This window comes from Salarias fasciatus (assembly GCF_902148845.1).
Source record: "Salarias fasciatus chromosome 7 unlocalized genomic scaffold, fSalaFa1.1 super_scaffold_4, whole genome shotgun sequence".
Lineage (NCBI taxonomy): Eukaryota > Metazoa > Chordata > Actinopteri > Blenniiformes > Blenniidae > Salarias > Salarias fasciatus.
In genome coordinates this window covers 8,031,563-8,049,503 of record NW_021941229.1, presented here as the reverse complement: position 1 = coordinate 8,049,503, position 17,941 = coordinate 8,031,563, and the positions used below count along the sequence as shown (strand labels likewise).

Below are 17,941 nucleotides of genomic sequence, written 5' to 3'. Positions count from 1 at the left end.
AACTGCACATTTGCAGACTCCCATTTTGAGTGCACATTTGTATTTTAATTTTTCCATTTTTAACATGAAACAACAGATTTCTCTCTCTCTCTCTCTCTCTCTCTCTCTCTCTCTCTCTCTCTCTCTCTCTCTCTCTGTGTGTGTGTGCGTACATGTGTGTGTGTTCTTCTTGATTTATTGTTCACTTTTTCCAAGCATCAGTAAACCCTCTCAAGCTGCTCAAACAGGGGTTTCAAATATGAGACCCACGGCTAAAGCTGGCCCACAGGGAGCTCTAATGCGGCCCACCAAAGCTCACCAGATTTTTTTTTTTGCACAAGAAGGTATCAAAAAAAATTTGATTCATGTTGAAAATTTAGGTTAAAATTGTTTGGTTTTGAAAAATATCGACATTTTCTTTATGGATGCTCACAAAAACGATTAACTTAAATGCAAACTTTAAGGTTATTATGGCCCCTGTTTTACCAGACTGGCCCACTAAAGATGAAATCAGGCAGTATGTGACCCCTGAACCCCCGAACCAACACAGGTCAACAGGCGCTCCACACCCAGCGTACGTGATAATCCCGCTCCTTGAGTGTACGCATTAAGCCGGCTAAATCCTCCCATGTCTGCTGCAGCGATCTGCCCACACTGAAAGTTTCTCACCCAACAATGACCTTTCCAAAAACAGCGTGCCGTCTGTAAATCAAAACAGCATTGTGATGCTGCGCCGTGTAAGCAGGGGGAAAGTGAGCTCTGTCACACCGGTAGATGAAAACATGAAAACAGCCCAGTGAGGGTTCGAGGGAGGGGATGTGTGGCCATTAATAAGATAACCTTTAAGTTGACTTTACACTGGGAAGGGTTCTTTTTGTTTTGTCACTCTATTTAGGTTTATTTATGGAAGTAGAAAGCTGCTGTCCTGATGTTGGGTTTGCAACAAAACTAAAAAAAAAAAAAATAAAAAAGCTAAACTACCACCATTTTCAAAGTACTTAGAAAGTAAAAATAACCCAACAGCAATCCCACAAATACATTTAGCCTACCACACAGTATTGATGTGGAAGTTATGAAACTCCTCCCACGTTATATGTGTCCTAAAGGGTTTCCATTATGTGTCCATTCAAATCCTTTGACTCTGTTTCACAGAATTGTGCTAATGGAAAACATGCAAAGCATTCATGCTTTGCATGTAATGTAAAAAAAAACCTCTCTTTGAAAATGAAGTGAAAAACTATAGTTGAAGTTTTTGTCTAATATCTAAAAAAAGGTTGCTTGTGGAGGTTGCCAGAAAGAAGCAGCCGAGTATGTGTGAAGACCTTTATTCCATACACCACTGAGAGCTGTCACGTAGACACACACCCATTCGACAGATCACGTCTGCCTTCTTAACCCCCACCGTCAGTGCACCACACCTCGAACCTTCTAATGTGACATATCTCAATCCGCAGACACCATATGCTCATTTTAAATTTGTTTTTTTCATCAAAAATTGTTTCAAAAGCATAACTCTTCTGGCAGTCTCTCCCTCTCTCTCTCTCTCTCTCTCTCTCTCTCTCTCTCTCTCTCTCTCTCTCTCTCTCTCACAGTGTGTGTGTGTGTGTGTGTGTGTGTGTGTGTGTGTGTGTGTGTGTGTGTGTGTGTGTGGTGTGTGCACTGTCCTGACTTGCTTCCTGAAGTTTACACACCCAATTTTCTGCCAAGTGGTTCACAGTTGTGCACAGTTTCAAAGTGCACTGTTACAAAAGCCACACATGACCCAACTGATAGCCAGAAGAAAAGAAAAACACAAGCCGGACTTGTTTTCCCCGTCTTCACCATTTGCCAAACGGAACTAAACAAAGAGCCACTCTTCAACTATGACTGCAGAAATATGGGATGTTGTTATTGTTGGCGCGGGGCTGTCTGGACTGAGCGCGGCCGACTTGCTCAGAAAAAGGGACGGAAGTTTGAAAATCCTGATTCTGGAAGCGAAAGGTAAGTATGTCTTTCTCAGTGGATTCCTACAATTTGGAGGCAGAGGGAAACCATGCTGTGTTGCTGTGCCGTGCAGATCGAGTGGGAGGTCGCACCGTTTCCAAGGAATTCCCAGCAGCCAGTGGGGTGGATCGCTGGGACTTAGGAGGGCAATGGGTTGGAAGGTAATGCCGAACAAAAACCAGGATATTCAGTGTCACTTCTGTCCTTTCTTGTCTTGCTCACACTCATTCATTTCTGTAGTTTCTTGTTCAACTTGAACAGGGAAGAAAACTTGTTTTGTGTATCTTTGAAGTGCTCATTATGAAGCAAACAGCCACAATTTCAGAATGAAAGAATGGTTTCCGATTTGGAAGAAGTGACAATAGCTCACTATCTTCTCAGTGATTATGATGCCTGGATTTATTTTATTTGTTGATGTAATACATAGTGAAAGGAATATACAAGCTCAGTTAGACTCACAGGCAGCTTAGATAATCTCAAGAAAATCATCCCAAAGAGCAACACATAGTGGAACAGATAATAGAAAAGCAACAACTTGTCAATCAGTTCAATAATAATTAGCAAATAGCCAGGTGAATGATGATAATCACAACCAGAAACCACCTGAGAGAAAGGACCCTGAAGCAAGATCTGGAATAAGACCTGAAACTGGAATCAAACAGAACTTGAAAAAGGACCTTAAACAAGCCATGAAACAAGATTTGAAACAAGACCTGAGTTAGGCCTGAAGTGGAACCTGAGGCAAGACCTCAAACAGGCTGCAAGCAAGGCCTTAAATAAAACCTGAAAGAAGACCTGAAACAATACATGAAAAATAACGTGAAGCAAAACATGAAATAAGCCTGAAACAGACTCAAGTAGATGGACAATAACAATGCTTGCCTGCAGTTACATGACTTCCAGTTCATATTCTCCTGGGACTTGGTTGTTGAGAGTCACCTAGAATAACTTGGTTGTCTGTCTACACGAGTGTTGGATTAACTCAGAGAGCGTTAAAGTGTGTACTCCAATATTGTAGTGTTAAAATCAACACTGGTCAGTGTTGATTTTCTAATGCCGTTACTCTTCTGCGTTCATTCATTCACCCAGAGGTTTGTCCTTTTCAGGGTCACAGGGAGGAATAATTCAGAAATAAATACAGGCAAAAAATGTAATGAGGAAAGACATTTAAAAATCAACAAATAAATATACTGAACTTAAAATGACATGAAAAAGCACATACATGGGAGTACTAGTACTTTTCTTCATACTGTTTTGATGTAACCTGAACCAAATTTAATGATGCAAACTATAGAAAAATGATATTAAAGGCACCCTGTAAAGTCTGTTGCTTTTTCGAAAGGTTGACGTGTAACCGTAAACAACTCTTTACGTAAAACAACTCTTTTTTTTAATAAATTAAATATATTTTGTATTTAAAACTTATGACAAGGATGATGACTAGTTAAAAAAGGAGTGCCAATTTAATCCAGGTTCCAGTAGCTCATTCTTTCTCTCAAATAGAAAGGCGAGTAATTCCAGGTACATATAAAGCAAACACAGCTGCCTCTTGACAGGTAACACTTTGACATGGTGACATGGCGTGAATGAAGTCCTGTGGCTTGCAGGGTGTGTTGTCTTTATCCGTAACCTTTCCTTTGCTTCAGGAGTCCATTTATACTCTTTCAAAGTGATTTATTGCTCTGTGCTTTTAGTGTTCTTTGTACTTATACGTAGGCGTATAATTTAATATCAGTAACTTTAGTTTGATTATGGTTCTGTTGTGGAACCCAGAAGGAGTTGCTGCTGTGATGGCAACAAAGCTATATATGTATTTTATTTATTATTTATTTATTTTCTCAGGGTTTCACTTGAGTTGAAGCTCAGTTCTCTTTCAAGGTTCACACAAAAAATAGTCAGTCCTGGTTTTGTATCCATTTTCACTTGTTCACAGACCATTGGCATCTCTTTTCTTAGATCCAGCAGTCCTCTTCAAATCTGCCCTCCAGCGTTTGGCAGAAGTGTTTCACAGTGTCTCTGCTCAAGAAGTGTCGAACAAGACCGTCTATGAGAACATTTCAGTCAGAATTTAGAACAATTCACAGCCCAGACGGCTCCCGCTCGAAGTAGCAAACTGTCACATGTTCTCACTGAGCGGCGCTCCAGTCCGGGATGCAACCTCCAGTCAGCTGACGGCAACAGAGCCGCTCCAGTCAAGAACTTGTGAAGTGTGTTGTGAAGAGCACTTTGAAGACGGGGCAGATTTGAGAGAGGCCAGCACCTCTCCAGTACTTCATGTTTACATTTCACAAGTTTCCAAAGGACTTGTTTTTCCTAGTCGTTGAAGGACTCAGTCAGTCGATGTCACCTCTTTCAACCGAACGCATTCATGATTCAGCAGGGAAGTGCAATCACCCCAGAATGCATCATGCCTTCTCTTTCAGCACCCAAACACACGTCATGGAACTCATAAAGGAGCTGGGTTTGGAGGTCTACCCACAATTCAGCACGGGCAAGAAAGTGCACCACATGGGTGGGCCGGCTTCCAAGGTTCGCACCTACAAGTCCAACTTCCCCACTCTGTCCCCGCTGGTGTTAATGGACTTCATCCAGTTCTTATGGAAGGTGAGAGAAAACCAGCTGATGCAGCAGTTCTCCGCATTCAAAACCGTGTTCTGTCAAGAAATGCCTTCGGTATGTTTAGAAATGTCTGATCGCCTGAATTCCACATTTTCTAAAGGAGAAAATTTATGAAGAGGAAACCACATTTTCATGCATACCTAGAATGGGACGGAGCATATATATTTTTACAATTGGCATTTTCAGGAAAGTATGCTTACCCCCCTGAGAATGCTTATGAAGTCCCAAATGGATATGGTAATGGGAAATTGTAGCCCGCTTCTACTTTGAAAGGACAAGAGTGCATTTATCACACAGCCAAGTACGACAAAATTCTCTGCCCTGAATAAATGGTTAGAAAAGCAGTGGGAACGACAGAATGTGGGGGTAAAATTGCACCGGCAAAATCATATTTGGCAGTCTCCAGCTATTATTTTGTTGTTATCTGTATCGATGGGATGCTTTTGGTTCATCATGGTGTAAATCGTGTGTGGGTGCCACGTGGTGATGAGACTCTTTATTCAGATTGACAGGCTGTGTGCGACAGTGTGTGTCCGGGATCCCTCACAGACTCCGAACGCTGCGGAGCTGGACGGCCAGACCCTGCACTCCTACATACAGCAACATGTTTGGACGGCAGGTCAGTTTTAGAGACTGAGCAACGTGATCAAAGAGACTGAGGAGATTCTGTCAATCTGATTTGCAAAGATGGAAAAGCCTCCTTCACCTGCTGGAAAATCTGAAGCTTAATTCAAGTGCCATTGTGAGTTTCAAATCAACGTTAATTATCCCATTGAGTGTATTAAAAGCCAACTCATCTGAGCTCCTACTGGGTCGTTCTGTTTAAAATTCACATAGGTTTCAGCTCTCTGCATAGTATTTTATAAGAATTTTCTTTAAAGGACTTCAAGGTTGAAGATTGCAAGTGACATGCTGCAGGCAATATCTAGACAATCAAAGACTTGCAAAAATGTCACAAGTCTTAGAGATAATGTTGTATGTGTTTCCTCCAGTGCATTCCTTCACATTGCTGTTATAGTAACGCAGTGGTTATAGTGCTCTTGAGTTTATTGCAAGAAGGTCATGGAAGAGTATTTATGCAACAAGTAAGAAGCATGATTTGCAGAATACAACATGGTTATATTACTGTCATGCACAATAAAGAAAAACTGATCAGTCCTCTACGTCAATTGGTCGGCACTTTCAGCTCTGCAGTGAAGGTGTATATGTAGGTGAAGATAACTTATAATATATATAAAATTGCAAATTTTATGTGCAGAGGAGCATCAATGGAATCTCAGGTCATCTCCGACCGTAATATCTGTCTCCTCTCCACAGGGAGGCACCCAGCAGCTTTCAGAGCGTCTGGCGGATCGTGTTGGGTGGAAGAATGTCCGGCTGGGTTCTGCTGTGACGGCCATATGGCAGGTGGAGTACAGTAACGGCTCACTCAGGGATTGATGAGGCGCGACACAGAGATAACAGCTTCCTCAGTGGGGAAACAGGCCGTCTCCTGTGAAGGCACTGTCTGTTCCGCCTCAACGTCTCCGTTATCCACAGCTGAGAGACCCAATATGGTCTCTGTGTACCCTTAAGTGCATTGATACAACGCTCATCCCTGATGTCTATGTTTTCTCAATTCAGTATCAAGAATCATGTTTCAGGTGAAAGTGTTGTGGGGAAAACCCAATGAAACACACACACACACACACACACACACACACACACACACACACACACACACGCATTATACATGTCTTTGGAAAATGACTATCATCTTAATCCATCCATCCCTCCGTTTAGGGTCACTGGAGCCTCTCCCAGCTGACTCTGGGTAAAGACAGCAGACCTCTGACTATTGATGAGTCGGTCCATGAACACAGCCTGACGATTATTTACTACAATCCAACAAACTAATGTCACTCCAAAGCGGAGGAACAGGCAGCCTACAAGATGAAAGAAGACAGCGCAGGTCAAGAGTGCGGCCCGGGAGCATGTTTGTCTTACTTCTCCAATTTTCAGTGGATTGTGTGCAATAAATCCATCCAGTTCGAACAGACCGGGGATGATCTGAGCGGCGGGCTGATTCCGACTGAGCACTTAATCACGATGACGTGCTTGCCCAAATTACTTGAGGACACATTTTTCTCTTTCCAACACGTCTGCCAGCCAGGTTTCTTCCCCCAGATGAAGTTTGGGATGAAGGCTGGTTATTTTGACACAGTGGAGGACATCCGGCATGTACGGCAGATGAAGATGAAGAATGGTGATTATAGGATCAGGTGAAAGCATGGCAGGATTGCTGGGAGGGCTTCAGGTGATTCCTTCGCTAGTGATGCTGAAAATATTTGAGTTTGCTATCTGCAAGCAGAATTTTTTTTAAGGTGTTTTGAATCTCAGCCATAGGGTTCCGCAGCAAAAAAATTTTTTCCCGTGTTCAAGGCCTGGAGGCTTGAATGCAGACTGTTATCTCTCCTGCCTTGACAGGGCCACTGAGCACTCTCCCCCTCTGACCAAAAATATAATAGCCCTTCCCGTCTCCCGGAAAAGCAGACCCAAAAAAAAAATGCAGATAATATGCAACATGGACCAAAGAGATAGTCACAACTAATTGGAGTATGAGCCAAGGTTCATTCTTGCAGATACCAGGCTGGCTAAGAAGAGCAGGAGCGAACTACTGCCTCGGAAGAGATGCGACATCATGTTTGTCGTTTCAACATTCGGAGCTTGAACTGCTTTCAAAAACACCTGTTTATCTTAAAAGCATCATTGTGTGCAAAGTAAGGGATATCAAAAGTCTGGGTGCACTGATGTCAGGATAAAATTTGTGCATGTGAAAGGAAAGAATAGTTTTGGCCTCTAATTCTAAAATGTTTCTCCTTTTGAATGTTGTTAAGAGAGGGTCAGCTATCCAAGCGTTTGGCTCCACTGCAATCACAGATCATGTTTTTTTTTTCTTAGGGGACTTCAAAGGACGGACGGCTATTAGTTTGTGGTATGGCTTCGCAAAAGAGCAGCAGTTTGGAGAAATGTGGTGCAAGAGGAGCCAAAATGAGGCACACTGAAGAAAAACGAGAGATCTCACAAGTAACAGAGCAGACAAGAGTGGAGTGAGTGTAGAAGAGGAAGAAAATCATTGTAATTCAGGTTCTGGACAGCGAACAAGATGTCTTCAAAAAAAAGAACAAATGTAGCTCCTGCAGAAAGACGAAGATGTGTATCTGGTTGGTGTTTGAACTGTGAGCTGGTCTGGAGCTGATCTGAAAAAGCTTTGTGGCTGTTGCTGTAGAAGACACAGATCAGTCTAAATGCCTGAATTTGTTCTCAAATTGTCACGTAAATGCGTCTAAGTTAATGCCTCAAACTGGATGTTACAGAAACTGAACTGGCTTTATTCATATTAATGGAAACTAAAGTCAGTTCCCAGAACTTTAACCTGAAATGAACTTGGTTTTAGAATTTCGGTGAACATTTGTGGATTAAGTACTTTACTCTTGAAAGTGAGCTGATATGTCAAATAATATAGCTCTTTGTGTTGTTTCTAGTATAGCACATACTCCGCAGTTACATTGATTCTCTCTATTTTGACCAGATTTGAATCATTTTGATTGACTTTTTTCTCCTTTCTGACAGCCAACTATTAATAATTTTCTTTTTCAGAAATAGTTTCAAGTTGCACTACTAATTATACTCATCGGGGAATTGTCCTTCCACAACCTCACTGTTTGACTGAGCACTCAAAACACTCCGGCTTTCAACAAATCAAAACACTTCAAAAGGTCATGTTAAATTTTGGGATATTCTGGAATTGACAATAATGTTTTGGACCAGTCAAGGAACTAACGTTAGACTGTGTCCTTCTGATGAAATAACAAATCATATGAACTTAATTTTACAGACTCACTTGTGGAAGTGTTTTTCGATACACACCTCTCCCATTCAGGATCACGAGGTATGGCCGGCAGCCCGGTGGAAGTGCGCGCTGGCTGGCAGGCGGAGCGCACCCTTGACATTTCGCCTGTCTATCAAAGCGCAAACACATATTGACAGACAAACACATCCGCTGCGACATTCGCGGCTGTTGGGCAATTTAGAGTTTCCACTTCACCTCGGCTGAGAGGAAACCCACACAGGCAGGAGGAGAACATGCAGCCATATGCAGGGGAGCCCCGGAAGGCGAGGCCAGGTTCACACCCAGGACACCCTCGCCGCGAGGCGCACGGGCCATGAAAAATTCAACAGCCTGGGTTTTATGAAAATATGGTGATATAATAGAATACCGTCGAACGCATGTACAGAATGAGTTTAAAAATTCATTCAGATTTTTTTCATCTGATCAAAGTTGCATGAACAGCTTTCCCAGCGCCGACTTGAGACACGGCGGCTCAGGAAGCTGGGGGTCACCGCAGAGGTGCAAGGCTGCTAACATCCCTGTGATTTGTTTTTTATGTACAGTAGAAGACTTTAAGTGGTACTGAGGATTGATATAAAAGGATTTTTTCATGTTCAAACGTACTGCAATGTTTAAATGGTCCATGGGTTTTATCATTATATAAGTATGTCCAATTAGAGTAACATTAAAAAAAATATTTGTTCTTTAGTTATTCCTACACATACAAGTAAACACATTTCAAGAAAAAAAATGATGACCTTCATTTGAAAGCAAAGAAGATATAAAAAGGTGTTATCATATGATTTGAGTTTCATGACCCACCAGCTAAAATGGTAAAAGATGAAATGTGTTTAAATTTGGCTTTGTGTGGCTGTCTACGCCCCTGCTCTCCGAAAAGCTGAAAACACCCATGTTCTCATGATTGTAATAACTTTAACCCGCCTGATTTCGAGCTTCAGAATATTGTCAAGTGGATAATCAAGCAGAAGATATTTTAGTCTGTGAGAAAAAGGTTAAAAAATACACAAACCGACTGATTATTTTCACTGATTAAAACTGGGTCAGATTAAACTGGATGATGTTAATGTGGGCTAGTTGAAACCTTTCACCCTTCAAGCAAGCAAATAGAGATGTTTGAAAAGCGTGAATGTTGCCACATAACTGAGGGATAAATGTCAGAGTCTGAGGGAACCCAACGGGGATGTTCAGAGGCATCTGAACCTTTTCGCTGCTGTCTGCTGGAGAAATTTCTGCCACAAGTTTGACTCTTCAGAATCTTCGTGCTGATAAAAATACCTCATGAATAATCTCCTGGGTAATAAACTATGCATCACAACAGCTGTTTATCAAGCGTTGTGTTACCAGTTTTTGTTCAAACACTAAAAATGATGTGTTCTTCATTTTAATTCAGTTTTATTTATGCAACACCAAAAACGGCACCGTTATCTCAAAGCACGTTTACAGAGAAAATCCCAGCTATTCCGCTGAAGCAGGCCTGAGAGATAGTGGAAAGAAAAAAAAAATCCTTTAACTTGAAGAAAAAAAAGAAAAAAACTGCAGAACCAGATGCAGAGGTGGAGATTTTTGGGAGATCTGGGCTCAGAGGTGGAGATTTTCTGCAGAACTAGACTCAGAGGTGGAAGCTTTCTGCTGTTCCAGATGTGGTTAGATGACAGAAAGAGAGAGAAGGATGGGACAGAGACAGAAAGCAAAAAGCAACAAACAAGATGCCATAAATCCACTCGCTGGAGACTTGATGCGGGCAGCGGCTGCAGATCAACATCTCCCGGTTCCACTGTCAGAAATCCTGCAGGATGGCACAGAGGGAGAAAGCGACAGCGGCATGTTTCGGGTTTGATAATATCGGTCAGACAGGACCAGTAAAATGACATCCGCTACTGAGACCCTGCTCAAGTAGCACAACATGTTCCTCATAATGCTGCTGTGATTGGAACCGACTCAACAAGCATATTTCCAATCGCTGGACAAAGACCCAGGAAATTAATGCGTTCCAAACTGCTGCAATGTCTGTTCAACGGTCAAAACTATTACATTACATAACAATTATACAACTTTGTTTTTATTTCGTTTTTTGAGTAAAAGCAAACCCTCACTTTCCCCGCTTTAAAAGTTGCATTTCATATTGCAGAATTATATTTTCTTCCATAGATCCAAGTCAATATTTTACACTCTCAAAGTAAACCGATTCCAGTGAATATATAAAGGTCAATCCATGACCACCTGTCAGAATATCTCTGCCTTTCATCCTGCTGTTGTAAAAGTTTCGGGATGCAACAGGCGTTTCTGCCTCGCATCCCTGTTCCTGCCGTGCCGGCTGGAAAGAAGCAAGAGGCGCACCGAGAACGTTTAACTTCCGTTTGAAGTTGATTTAACAGTATGTCCTTTTGCTGATTGTCAGTTGAGAACGTCTCTTTGGAAGCTGACGGCTCACTGAGTGTGTTTATCATTTAATGGTAGTTGTCAAGAACAGACTCTCCAAAGATTGCTTGATGCATAGGCATTAAATAACATATCTGCACAGCATTAGTGTTTGTCACAAATGCAAAACCTGCCTGAAAAGGTAACAGAATAGCAGACAGAATTTAAAATAGACACTTGATAAGAGGGAAGCCGCTGTCAACAAGCAGTCACTCCAGCTCAAATCGTTCGATGTACTTGCAATTTAAATGAGATCCAAAACAGGATTTTTACTCACCAACAGCTGCAAACACAACAAACACGACATCATTTGCCACCACGCTACTAAATGGAACTGTATTTCTGTTTATTTATTTGGGCAGGATGCTGAGTGGGCCCGGGTGACGACCGCCACCGACACCTTCCTGTGCAGAGCTGTGATTGTCACCTGCCCCCCTCATTTGGCAGGTCAGTGTGCGCCTCCCGCCTCCGCAGACTCGCTAAATGAAATTCTCAGCGATGCAGGAGGCAGAGCTCCTCGCGTCTGGCCGACGCAGCAAACCGTGCAGCCATGCAGATTGAATGTAACGCTGTCCTTTTGCCCTCTTCGGCTCAAGCACGTTTTGCCTGAGGTCAGGCTGTGGGCTCCGGAAGTGCCTGAGCTGGGCCAATCTTGGCAAACGGTGGAGGTTCTGTCGGTTTAGAGCAACATCCGCGATGGTTGATGTGACAGTGTGAAGCTGGGAAATCATCAAACATGTCATTAACAGCCGTTTCGGAAACACGAGGACCCCCGTCTGTCTTTGGCTGTTTACAAGAACCTCCGAGTCTTAACTGAACCAATTAGCACAACATTTGAAGGCATGCCAAGTTAAACAGGAAACTCCGAAGTCATTAGCAGACTGCATTACTCCAAACAGTCTTGACTCTGGCTTGCAGCTCAATGTGAGATCATGTTGCGTGGCAAAGCTGGGTAAAAACATTAAACCGCTAAGAGTCTTCCATGTGAGACTTCCACACCAGTACAGAGAAAACCGGTGTGGGCTTTGTCTCTACACTGGGGTTTTTGCCCTTTTCAGTGGACTTCACTGTAAGGAGGTCACGTCCTGAAACCAGAGGGGATGTGGGTAAAAGCTGAGACTGGAGTAAGGGTCTTTTTTTTTTTTTTTCAATTTTATTTTATTTTTGTCCAGGCTCATGAGGGGTTGAAGCTGAGTCAGAAGGTCAAGCTTACACTGGGCCCCTTGCCTGTTTGTACCAACCTGGCAACAGATCTGTCACTCAAAGCCTCATGCTTTGGAGCCGTGGACCACAGCCAGGATCCTTAATGAGACAGGTTTGAGAGCCGCGTTGAATTATGCAGCACGGACTCCTCCGGCTCACATGCCGCCGTGCCACGCTTGGCCTTAAATCAGTGTGTGGAGGTTGACAGGGGCTCTCAAAAGCTAAAGTCGAGTCAGTGATTGAGACTTCACCTCTTCCGGAAGAAGTCGGGGATAAATTAAAAGGGAGAATTGCTGCTTGAAGTCAGCTGTGTGACATCTTGTGCTTTAAATTTTTTTTGGGAGCGGTGAAGCTTGAGCGGCTCTGTGGGTGATTGTGGGAGTTAAAAACAAAGCAGTTGAGATTGATGATAATGACTTGCTGATTTCCAGTTTGTCCTGGCCTGTAGTGGCCTGAAGGGGCATTTAGATATGGATCTGACATTTCTAATCAATTCTCAAGTCACGTGCCTCTTCAAAAAAAGAGAACTGGCTTCGGTAAATAATCAAAAGTTGAATCATTTTTTGATATGCTGGGTGTCAAGCGTCAAACGACACATGCCACCGCCTTCACACACATGAACGTATTGTTGTCCATATATCATGTTCGCCCTGTTCTTGGCTCCTAGATTTATCTTCCCCTTCATCCATCCATCTTTTATAATGAGTTCCGTCAGGGTTTTTTTTTTTTTTATTTTCTCTTCACCTCACGCTCTTTTGTTACCTCTTCTCACATTCACATCAATGATTTATGGACTGTTGGGTCTCACTGCATTCCGAGATTGCTGCGCATGAAAAAAGACGGGCGTCGGAGATGGAGATTTTCGCCAAGTGACAAGATGTTGATGTGGAAGTGTGTGGACGCTTTTCCCGGTAAACAGACGAGCATCTTTATTCATCTCTGAGTAGCCTTTTCTCCTCATGTATTCTCAGTGTAATGCAATTAGAAAGACGTCGGTGCAGCTCAGCGGAGAGTGACTTAGCATTGCTTTTTCTGTCTGTCTTCATTAGGTAGAAAATCCTGGGGGCTGAACGTACAGGTATATATGCGTTGGGGGGGTTGGAGTTAAAGTTCTTATGATTGTGCCTAAACTTGACAGTCAGCCAAACAACTAACATCTGACTTTCTACTTCCTGTTTTCTCACGACCACATCTGCCACTCTCGGTTTCAGTCCAGAGCTTTATTTACGTGTGTGTATGTGTGTGTGTGTGTTGGGGGGGTGGTGAACCTTGCATTAGCATTGATTTGCCAACTGACACTGTGTGAGCCAGAATTCTAGGTCAGTGTCTGCTGCGCTGTGAGTGAAACTAATGGAGCCTAATTTAGGGATTAAACACGAAGTGGGAAGCGAAAGTGATTGTGAAGATAATTAACGCAATGTGATTCTTATCTTGCTGTGTTTAAACTCGCTGGAAAGAAATTAGCTGTCTCTGTGCATTTTCCAGCTCTCCTGATGAGCAATGTGGCGAGAACAAAGGAGCAGGAGATGCTCAAGGACAGACCAGGGTCAATAATCTCTTTAGCCTTGAATGTGTGGCCAGTGAGGAATTGTTCAGATCGATAATGATATCAGTAACGATATATATGAGTGACTCTGGGAAAAAAGAAATTGTGATATTTCGGTTACAGAGTTAGTTTTTTGCCGTGAAGCTGAGTATATATGAGGAAAAAGTCTATTTTTTCACAAAACCAAACAAGTAAAAATTAGACTTAATGGTTAAAGACTAGTCATCATGTTTGTGCTCATCCTTTAAAAAATGTGGCATCAGCACATCTCTAGGAAGAATTTATCAATGCCTGCCAAAGTCGTCTCTCTCCTTGAGGATTTTTGTTGATATCAACACCAGAAATGAAATCGTGGTGATACAACGGCGTGTCTGTCCAGAAATGGGGGGGGGGGTCTTTTTCTGCATCCAGGTTTCATTTCCAATGGGAGGCAAGGGGCCGTGTAGATAATTCAATAAGGGATCCTTGATGTGAGGTACCCCGCAGATACAGACCTCCATCTTTAATGTTGGGATTAAGTGCTTTGTGGAGCATGCTGCCCGTCCTTGATGGCCTTCCAGATTTATGAGGGTAAGAGAGGCTATGTATTTCATTTTCATTTCATTGAATTGCCTCCATTTGTCATTATTGCCTGTTTGTTTTTCAATTGGCCTTGAGTACCTGCAGAAAATGAGGGTCTGAAAAATTGGCTGCTCTCATTTTTTCTTCTTTTTTTTTTTTTCCTTCTGAAACACACACACAGATATGCAACATTAAACCCGGGGAATGCGTTCCTTTTTCCACACGCTTATATCGCAGCCGAACACGTCCGCTGAAGGCTGTGCCTGTCATCGCCTCCTCCCGCTCTCCACAACAGGTTGCTAGGTTGTTTGCCGCACACCGCTCTGCTGATTTCTCAGGATGAAAGAGACGATCTAATTTCACAGCACACACAGGCGCGGTGGCGAAGAACTAAACTTCAGCAAACGCTAGCTGCAGCTTTTTTTTTCTTTTTTTTTCTCCCATACTTCATGGAGTTTTCTGGCGCCGCGCTTTGTGAACTGCCATCCGGAAGCTGCATCTCTGAATCATCACCTCTTTGATGTTATGCCTTTATTTGAGTGGTTTTTCATGTTCGGCTCTCCTCGTGCCCCCTGACAGTCAGAGACGCTGAAAGCGCCTGCGCGCCGCGGCGCTAAATGAAAATTCGGAGGCCCTCCTTGCTGAAGGCTACCGGGTGGCGTGACTCATAGGTCAGCGTCGTCCACAAAGAAGTCCAAAAGAATCAAATGCCACAGTGTTTGAACGAGAGGACGCGAGGTGAAGCCGGACAGTGGGAGGACTGAAAGGAAAACCACTGCGGGGGGAAGCGGCGTCCTCACAAGAAGGAGAACCGGGTCAGGGGTCAGGAAGCGGCATTTGTTCAGATCGCTTTGGAGCCGTGAGACATCGTTGAACTTGAAACTGTTTCGCAAAGATGACAGAGTAATGAAAGGAGAGGGTGGGGGCAGCAAAAAAAAAAAGTCAAATGAGCTGTCAAGAGTGTTCCTGAGAACAATAGATGAGGACTGTGTCAGCATCTTTAAGAGAGTACACTCCTAAATCTCTCGTCTCCTTCAGGCCTCGTCCACAGTGTTGTGGAGAGTCCGCAAATTGAAAATATAATCACCATTTTCTTTGACAAGAAGTATTGCTGTGACTTTACTAATAAATACAAATAGAAAGTAAATGGTCATATGCGAAAGAGCTGCCAGAAAAGACTCATTCATTTAAGGCGGGAGCGTCAAACACATTTCATTTCAGGTGTCAGATACAGCCGAGTGGGCCGGACCGGGAAAACAAAGGCTAAATAATAAACTTAAAATTCAAACATCAAAGTTTTCTTGGTTGTGGCACAGAGTATATGTGTGGAAAATGTTCCATCAGTCTGTTTGTTTGTTTGCTTTCAATTATGCGCTGCCGTTTTGGTTGTTGTCTTTTGTAACTTACTTGAAAATGGCAAAATAAAAAGTCAAATCTAAAAGAAATCATAACAATATCAATATTTTCACTGAAGTCTAACAGTTTCCAATGGAAAAAAAACCCCCCAACAGTCTCATTTTGAAGTGAATTTTAATGAAACCTTCTGGTTTAAAATACAGTGAAGCATCCAGAGAAACTGTACCATTATGCATGTTTTTTACAGACTCCTGCTGGCAGGTGGACGCAGCTGTCTTTCATGGCAGCATCCCTGACTTCTCAGCTCGGGCCTCACTGTCATGCTGTGTCTGTGACTCCTGAGAAATTTTGTTGTTTGGTGGTCTGGACTGGAGCCTCTTGCAGGCCAGTTTTGAGTTATGCAATGAAATCTGCAAAACATGTATTTTAAATTTCATTGAGAAGTGTTGGCTGTCTCCATCCAAGCACAATTTGGGCAGAGCAAGAGGCTTCATATCACCCTGTAATAATATCACTTACATGTTTTGTGGTTTTGTCAGTTCATTATTTATGAGAACATTCCTAATTTAATCCAACTGTGACTGAGCTGCTCCAGTGTGGAGACAACAGCTGAAGAACTGCAGCTAATCCACTCAAGGTCCACCCAGTCCATATTCTCCTCAGAGTTAGAGTTGAGTCACCCATCATAGCAGTCCAGCTCAGCTGTCCATCCATGTGAATGTCCGTGTACTCACCATTGACGTGGTAACTACACGGTTTTCAATGTTTCTGCCGTTTCCAAGTGAATGCACGTTGTTTTAAAAATGCAGCCATGCAAATGTGAAACTCTTCTACACTGAAAATGCAACAACGATGCATTTTCACTCATCTGCAGCGCATGTTTTATGACTTATTGAACGAAACATGAGTCACATGGGGAGCATACAAACTGTTTGAAAAAAAAAAAAAGGCTGAAGTAGAAGCCGTGACTTTGTTGCCACGAGACAGGAATATTAACCACTGCACCATTATGCTACCTTTGCTATTGATTTATTTTTTACTCCATTTTCAAAGGCAGACAAGAGATGATTAGATCGGGTTTTCTTTGGGAGCACGCTCAACAGCGCGTTGAGCGAATGGAACCATTGTCTCTGTTACTGTTTCACTGACATCCTGAGAAACTGCTGAAAAATGTGATCAAGAACGTTTTGAACAGATCAAGCATGGCGCTTCACGACCGACCTGGACTCCACACCGGTCTGAGGTGAACGTCCTTCAGCTAGATTGGAGATCACTGGAACACCTGATTAGTAAATTAACTTTCCAAACTGTCTCCCAACCCAGGGAGGTTAAACAAATGCAATCTCCAGCCAGGATTTCTTAAATAAACCTCAGGAATGCAGGAAAACATCGCTCTGTATATCAAAGTGTTTCTCAGGCAGTTGTTATGGAAACAGCCGCGGTGTCAGACTTCTCCGGAAGACAAAGTGAGCATTTGTTTAACAGCAGCGTCGGCATGTCAGCCCCGTGGTGGAGCAGTGTGTGACCTCTCTGAGCGCACGAGTGTGAGCGGCTCGGCGGACGATGAAGGATGTACAAAGGGAAGTTCTGTGTTCTGTCACCGTAGCATTAAGAGGCCAGCTCGCTCTGTGTTTGTGTGGCTCAATTTCTTTTCCGGTCATCTCCGAGACGGCCGTGCTCTGAATTAGGCTCCTCCTCTTTTCATTACCGTCCTCAGAAAAGCCTCCTTGCCTGTTTGAAGTGTGAAGGAAGAAAAATAAAAAAAAGAGAGGAGACATGGTTCAAATTTAGCCATTTATGAAGTTTTTGTCTGAGATTGAAAAAAAAAAAAAAAAAAAAAAAAGAACCCAGACTTCCGAACTCGACCCCCAACCCTGTCTTGTCAGACTATAAAGAGCTGAAAAAGACTGAAAGGAAGCCACTCTGGGGATAGCGGCAGCCTGAAAAGTCAGAGAGTTGAGGGTCAGAAAACCGGCATTTGTGCAGACTCCTTTGTAGCCCCGAGACGCTCTTGAACTTGCAGCTGTTTTTGCGAAGATGACAGAGCAATGCAGAAAAGTCTGATGAGCTGTCAAATGAGAGCGCTTCAGAGAGCGCTGGATGAGGATGGTGTCAGCATTCTGTGGAGAGAACTTTCAATTTCCCTTCATGTCTGGTCCAAAGATAAACCCTGTCTTTTGACGAACACCTCCAAGCCGCTCTTGTCAGACTATGAAGCGGAGAGTCTCTGACTGAAATAGGTGGGGACACTGGTTTGCCATCAGTGCAATCATCGGGCAAAGTAGGAATACCTTGTCAACATTTTCAACATAACATTTCTTCCTTTTCTAAATTTGTGAATAATGTTGCCTTTTTTGCCGCAGTTTTAGTCATTCCTACTTGTG

General features: G+C 43.0%; 1 protein-coding gene across 1 annotated transcript in view; it reads left to right on the top strand.

Annotated features, from left to right (window-relative positions):
* Positions 1 to 1,775: 1,775 nt before the first annotated feature.
* LOC115383421 (amine oxidase [flavin-containing] A) overlaps positions 1,776 to 17,941 on the top strand; it is a 53,528-nt gene continuing 37,362 nt past the window's right edge. The window contains exons 1-6 of the mRNA XM_030085601.1: positions 1,776 to 1,959; positions 2,036 to 2,123; positions 4,386 to 4,566; positions 5,086 to 5,196; positions 5,899 to 5,988; positions 11,254 to 11,338. Of these exons, the coding sequence (XP_029941461.1) occupies positions 1,842 to 1,959; positions 2,036 to 2,123; positions 4,386 to 4,566; positions 5,086 to 5,196; positions 5,899 to 5,988; positions 11,254 to 11,338 (673 nt within the window). The 5' untranslated portion in view covers positions 1,776 to 1,841. The remainder of the gene's footprint in view (positions 1,960 to 2,035; positions 2,124 to 4,385; positions 4,567 to 5,085; positions 5,197 to 5,898; positions 5,989 to 11,253; positions 11,339 to 17,941) is intronic.